Source organism: Zea mays, chromosome 5 (genome assembly GCF_902167145.1).
Source record: "Zea mays cultivar B73 chromosome 5, Zm-B73-REFERENCE-NAM-5.0, whole genome shotgun sequence".
In the NCBI taxonomy this organism is placed as follows: Eukaryota; Viridiplantae; Streptophyta; class Magnoliopsida; order Poales; family Poaceae; genus Zea; species Zea mays.
In genome coordinates, this window is record NC_050100.1 from 26,040,486 (window position 1) to 26,047,545 (window position 7,060).

Below are 7,060 nucleotides of genomic sequence, written 5' to 3' on the forward strand. Positions count from 1 at the left end.
GTCACTCGGCTGACGTACGCGGTTAGTGAGTGCTAAAAATTAACACAACCACACCACACCACGCCCGCCCGCTCGCCTGCCCGGCGGCGGCGGCGGCGCGCGCGCGCGTGTGGCACGCTCTTGTTCATTCTTTGACTTCTCAAGTTAAGTGGAATAAATCCCACCATATAAAGTCAAGGCAAAAGACCCTTGGACTTTCAATGTGGTACTATTGGTATTCTCCACCATTACACACCATAGAGTGTATTCAATAAATGGACCAAGCCCATAAAAGATCCAACACATAGAGCTACCCCTGTGCGGAGACGGGTGGAGGCGTGGAGCTACTCGTGTTGTAGAGGCCAGCACGAGCTGGGCACCTGGGTGGACGACGGAGGCACGCCGCGTGCGAAGTTAGACGACTGAGCAGATGGTGGAGGCACACGGAGTTGAGCGGAGCTGATCGGCTAGGGATGATGGGGTTAAATATATGGATTTTTTATTATTTATTTTTTTATTGGACTGCACCACTGTATCAAAATATTGCTATTGGACCCTCCGCTCCTGCGGCTGGTAATGAGCCCTAGCGAGAATTTTTGTTTAGGTGTATTTAATTTGCTTACAAGTTACAACCCACGGCCCACGTCGAAGGTGTCAAGGCACTTGTGGAGTCAAATTTAGACGCCACACTCTAGCAACTTTTGTACTGTAAATCAAACATGTACTTGCGATTTTGACCGCACATATGCATGGAATGGATCCTGATACTTATTCAAATATTAATTTTTGTCTTCTTTCTTCGGTTATGAACAAATACGCTATAGACTTTGTTATGTAAATTTATATTCTTGTTCTTAACATTGAGCTTATTTAGATTAAATCTTAAATTTGTTCTATATCTTTTTTAAATAATTGATACACTATTCAGATTTAGATGTTTTTTTCAACTTTTTCGTTGTAGAAAGAAAATAACGCATAAAGATTATTCAAAAAATATTCTTGTATTTAATAATATGTTGAACAACATGACTAAAGCTCAATACCAAATTATATGCATATTTACGTTAAAATATTAGATTTATTATATAATTCGGATGTTTTAGTAACGTCCCATGAATGAGAATGAGATATTGAGGTGAAAATATAAACGGCTCACTCCTCAACAAGTTCAATGCTTCTTGAAATATGAGATGGGCTCACACCAGGGAAGATACTGTCATTATAGGCTTCATCATTTGTGTGACTGTATCGACCTCCATCTTCCACGAATTGATATGCAAATCTGTCTTTGTACCTGTGTCTGCAAGTAAATTCCTGCTAGAGCGAACTCACAACAACCCTTTTGCTTGTAAATCCAAGCTTCTCTGGAGTGGGTGATTCGATTTTCCATTTTGCTGCTGCAGAAGTAGTTGTGATGTGCTTTCCATTGGCAGGCACACATTTTCCATTTGGTTGTTGCGTCTTGTGCATTCAGTTGTGTGGTGATAGAAGTAACTCTAGAATTATAAAATTCTAGCCATGCGTATTGTCCCTCTCTAACAACAATTATATACTACCACCTGTACACGTCGGCCCAGATGAACGCCAACGAGGTTGGCGGGAGTGCACTGCACTGCACGTATGCACCTGTGCACGGCCAGCACTCTGCCAAGAGAATCCAACGCAACGACTCTGAACTCGCTCCAAAAGAGAGAACAGAAAACTGAAAACCCAATGAATCAGAGCTTCAAGCTGAACTTGCAGTTGCCGGCCTTGATCTTGATGAGACTGGTGACGTCCATGAGCCTGTCCACGACGAGGTCGCAGCGCACCCTGGCCGTGACCTTCCAGAGCTTGAAGGTGCCGAGCTGGACGCGCACGGGCACGTCGGCGCGGAACACGAGCGGCACGGCGCCCGTCCGCTGCGCGTCCTGCATCCCCGACACGACGGCGGCGCTGCCCAGCTGCGCCTCGCCGGCCATGGCCAGCGCCAGCACCGTCGTGTTCCGGTGGCCCTGGTAGAAGGCCGGCAGCGCGCCCCGCGCCAGGCGGTACGACTGGTACCACACGCCCAGGCTGGACCCGCGCTCGTAGTGGATGCCGATGCGCGAGTTGGGGTTCGTCGCCGCCACCGCCACGTCGAACCGGGCCCGCGCCGCCAGCGTCGCCGGGTCGACCTGGAACGCCGACACGGAGAGGCGGTCCACCGAGTACCGCGGCGCCTTGGGGTCCAGCGCCAGGTACAGCGCGCCCGCCGCCGCCGCGGCGAGCACCGCCAGCACTGCCGCGCTGATCACGGCGCAGCAGAGGAGCCGGCAGCAGCAGCCCCGGCCCCGCCGCTTCGGCGGCGGCAGCGGCGCCGGTGGCGCGACGCGGCGCGGCGGCGGAGGCAGGGCCCCGGGAACGTAGCCTTGTTGTTGCTGCTGCTTCGCGCGCTGCGCCGGGTCGCCCTTGTCCGACCGGAACGAGCCTCCCGGCATCAGCGGCCGGTTGCCGGCCTCCAGGTCCGCTGGGTGGATCCTCTGGTGATCAGCCATTGTCAACCTCCAACCCGCTGCTCGTGTCCCGCTGCTCTGCTTCTCCTCTCGACACAAGCAAAGCGGCGAAGGCAACGCAAGGTCACGCTAGCTCCACTCGTCCTGCCTGCACTGCCTTCGCTTGGAACCTGGTCTCTCCGTGCGCCCAGCTCTGTTTCTGGCTGCAGAGACCTCGCGCGGCTCGCTCTCTCTATATAGGAAGGAGGCGCGGGGCTAGGATACACGACAGTACGGCACGACGGCGAGGTGGCGGAGGGGCGGGTTGACTTCTGTTTTGACTTGTTTATGTGCGCGCGTGTCGACTCGAGGGTGGGCGCCGGCGAGTAAGCCCGGCGGGAGGCGGAGACGTGAAGTCTCCACCAGCCCCCAACGGCACGCAGCCACTGCGCGTCGTCCGGTGTGTGCCGTGGCCCAGGGGTGGCAGCGCTTTTCGCTTATTTTACTGCGTTTTCGCCGTGGGGTTCGGAGTTGGAGAGCGGCAGCCGGCAGAGCGCTGCGCCGGTTGGTGGGGTGGCGCGTGGTCGCGTGGACAGGAGCGGAGAGCGGGCTGGTGGCTGCCGAGACGCGTCACCGCGGTGCGGCGCGGCGCGGCGCGGCGTTCCCTTTTTCAAAGGGACGGTGGACGGAAAGACGGCTCGATGTCTGAAGCTGCACATGGGCCACACGGACGGAAATGGGGGTCGGAGGATGTGTGTCGGAGGCGGGGCCTTTTCCGTGCCGTGCGCGGGCACGTGAATTCGATCGGGACGCTGCAGCCACCGCTCCAGCACGCGGCAGAGCTGCAGCTGCTCACGCGTGGCGCGCCGCGGTGGGTGGCTTCACGCTGCCGCTCCGCGTCGATCACGTAGGCCGTCGAGCGGCGATGGCTGGCCGTGCAGCGGAACGGTAGCAAGACACGGCAGGAGTTGCTCACCGCCGAGCATGCTGGGGTAGCAGTATAGTATTACACTCTTCCTGCGCTTCAAGCACCTGGACTGGAAATGCATGGCTGAGATTTCAGGAACAGTTTAGGACGCGATTGGTTCTGCTTGGAGCTCGGCCTGGCTCACACCTGCCAGCAAGGGTATCGGCGCCGGTCGGCTCGGACACTGTACCGGTTTCATTTTCACCCTCCCAACCAGTTTGGTGAACCCTGCCTGCCAGGCCAGGTTCTCCAGCCGTCCGGCGTCCCAACTTTTTTGCAAATTGGCCCTTTTCGGGTTTTTTTTCCCACAATTATGCCCCTGACAGTTTTATTTCAAAAAATGCACCCTTAGCTCGGCGCCGTCATCATTGGCGCCGAGCTTCTGTGTGCCGACGCCAATAATATTGGCGCTTATACGTCAGACGGCGGTGTGACCTGGATCTACATGGCACGTACCTCGGCGCCATAGATCTTGGCGCCGAGGTAGGCGTCCGGTCAACGAGGCCTACCTCGGCGCCAAGATCTATGGCGCCGAGGTACGTGCCTATAAATAGTACCCTACGTTTGGCTTGTTGCTGTGCTCATTCCAATTCTTCTAAACTAGAGATATCGTCTGATTTATAGGATGTCTAGGCGTGGTAAATATGCTAAACCAAGGTAAGTTTTGGATTCGCCTCTTATTTTGTGAGTCTATTATATTTCTGATTGTTATAGAGTTTATGGAAATTTAGGAAGGGTCCTTTGACCGGAACTGCCTTCGACCCGCTACCTTTGCCAAGTGGTGTTCCAGTGCCTATGTGTTTTTGTGGTGATCCTTGTAAGGTCGATAAGTCTGAAGATCATGACACCTATCGACAGAGATATTGGATGTGTGCTAACTTTGCATTTGAGCCAACTATTGTTCAACGTCGGATGAATTTAATGGTGAGAACAGTCTTGTAATATGTTTACAATTTGTAAATGTTTTTTTGCGTAATAATAATTGCATATTTTGTAGACTCCTCCACCGCTATGTGATTTTGAGCAGTGGATTGACACAGAAATATCAGAGAAAGACAAGAAGTGGTTGGAGAATCTTCAAAAGTGGGATGCAGAGGACAAAGAGAGGATGGAAAAAAGACGAGAGGAGCTTGCTGCCGAGCAACAACGTGAAGACGAAGAGAAAATGAGGCGTGTTGCTGAATGCAGGGAAGATAAGGAGAAGAAGCTTGAGCGTGCACGTCGTGCAAAGGAAGCAATGGAGGAGAACCCTGATGCATTTCGCAAAGGCAAATGGCCCCGTTGTACTCAGTAGTATTGGTGTTTTATTTGAAGTTATGTAATAATGAACTTATTATTCGGTATTATGTATTGTCGAACAATGATATTTCGTAATGAATTACCTTCAAATTGATGAAAAATTACATAAATACATAATTGATGAAAACTAGATTTAAAGCAATTCTTGAAGGCGACTTGAAGCAATTGAAATAGATAATCAACACGCTGAAAGCAATTGATACATAAGAGTTTTCTAGTAGTGCTCCCACATTCCAAATTGAGTTGACCCTTCCCCATAGTATCCTCCCATTGTTGGTGTCTGCTGTGGGTGCGGTGGAGACGACGGAGGACCAACATTCTTGTTGTGACAAGGGCAACAACAATATGGATCTGGGCATACTTGCACCTGTGAAGCACCACCATTGTTTTTGTCTCTTTCTTCCTCATCATTTCGGTTGCTTACTTCTCTCTCTAGATCAAATATCCTATTCTGTAGGTAGGATATGTATTCCGCATGAGGAAAAATCGGACGAGGATCTACCCAACGAGTGAACCCACAATTCTCCTTGACCAATGAATGCTGCATAAATGTTTATAGTTAGTTTCACTGAACAACAAAAGTATTTAGAACAAAGGACTAGAAATTAATTTGTACATATGCATAAGGACATCTGAAGAAACGCCGGCCTCCATCAATTCCACCCTCAACGAACATCTGCACCAAGCAATCCTCGCCATGCATGCACTTTGGCCAATCTTCTCTCCTATTATCGTAGGACCTAAGTCTAACCTCTTTGTTGAAATCTTTTTTACTTTGAACTGGAAAGTTAAAAACTGCCTCTTCAAAAAAATCTGGACCAAGAGGGCCATCAAAACACATTGGAGTTAACTTCCCTCCATCCTTTCGTCTCTCATTTACCGCACCCTTGCCCCTAGAAGACCCTGAAGCCATTGTATTGCACAATGAAGCAAATGTACAAAGGATCGTGCATATATAGGCTAAAGGATAGATAGTGTAATAGATTATAAACATCAGATATGTACAAAAACTCTGAAAAGGCTATGTTCTTGTTCTAAAAAGGCTACATGTCCTACGCTAATGTAGGATATAGTTGATTCTGAAAAGGCTATATATACAATCCTGAAAAGGCTATATATACAATCCTGAAAAGGCTATTTTTACACTCTGAAAAGGCTATATAAACACTCCTGAAAAGGCTACAGAATGGATCTGAAAAGTCTAGATGCTAGTCCAAAAATTAATGCTTCTGAAAAGGCTATGTAATAGTTATGTAAAGGCTACATGACATAACCAACAATTTCACAAAATTTCGGCAGAGTTTTCTCTGTTTTTTGTCAATCCAACATATACACATAGATAAGCATAACATACAAGTGCATACAATTGTAAACAATTCCAAGCAAGCTCATAAAAGTCTAAACAAGTGCATTACAAGTCCATAGAATTCATACAAGTCCATTAAAATGTCATACAAGCCCGTAGAGGCCAAATGAGTCCATTACAAGTCTATATAATTCATACGTTACATAACAAGTCCATAGAGTCCAAACCAATTCAACGTCTCCTAGTCTTACCCTTGCCTAAAGCGTCGGTGCCTGGAGTGTAACGTTGTGGAGAGCGGTGTCGCCTACGATCTTGTGGTTGTAATGGCTGTGTCGAAGGAGCCCCCTGAAGCTGTGAAGGTCCTATCTCGTCGTGATCGTAGTCGAAGCCAGCACCAAGACCTATGGAGGGCGTTGCTGTGTCGGTACACGATGGTACATGGATGTCATGTGCAACAGTAGTCCTGCAGCCACAGCGAGCAGCAGCTCCACGTAGGCGCCTAGATAAACGCTGCATGCCAAAGACATATTAGTTTACAACATATTCATAACACGCTAAAGGCTATAAACGATGCATGTGGGCTTACCTGCAAGAAGCTGCGCATGCTGCTGTCGCCCACAGTCAAAAGTTGGCGATCAATGTCCTCTACCGGCCGTCGCAATGTGTTACCCTGTACAACACAATTTGCATCACACATACAATTTATACATGTCGAGTATTAAAATCGAGTAAAACTTACCACTCGATCTAATATGGGTGCCGCCTCCACTTGGGTTCCCAGTCTAGTGGACAGGTCATACTCCGTTTCTTCATCGTCAGAAGAATCAATGTCGGCGTAGTCTTCCGCTGTCCACTGCTGGCGAAGCTTACAACGAGTCGCACCCTGGTACCAAGCTTGGTACCGCCTGTAATCACTGTTGTTGTGCAACTCATCGTTGGAATATACATTCTCAGCACCCGATTCCCAATCATTTATAAATATCAGATGATGTTAACGAAAGTCCGTTATCTTCTTTTGCTTCCGCCGGTCAAATCTACACACAAATCATATCATAT

At 49.3% G+C, this 7,060-nt stretch overlaps 2 protein-coding genes across 2 annotated transcripts; one reads left to right on the forward strand and one right to left on the reverse strand.

Annotated features, from left to right (window-relative positions):
• Window positions 1–1,481: 1,481 nt before the first annotated feature.
• LOC100281231 (NHL25) lies at window positions 1,482–3,059 on the reverse strand. The gene has a single exon (NM_001154150.4). The coding sequence runs from the start codon at window positions 2,493–2,495 to the stop codon at window positions 1,698–1,700; it is 798 nt and encodes a 265-aa protein (NP_001147622.1). The 5' UTR covers window positions 2,496–3,059; the 3' UTR covers window positions 1,482–1,697.
• Window positions 3,060–3,973: 914 nt separating this feature from the next.
• LOC109939442 (vicilin-like seed storage protein At2g18540) lies at window positions 3,974–5,026 on the forward strand. The gene is made up of 2 exons (XM_020537629.2): window positions 3,974–4,323; window positions 4,397–5,026. The coding sequence occupies exons 1-2, from the start codon at window positions 4,195–4,197 to the stop codon at window positions 4,691–4,693; spliced, it is 426 nt and encodes a 141-aa protein (XP_020393218.1). The 5' UTR covers window positions 3,974–4,194; the 3' UTR covers window positions 4,694–5,026.
• Window positions 5,027–7,060: the final 2,034 nt, after the last annotated feature.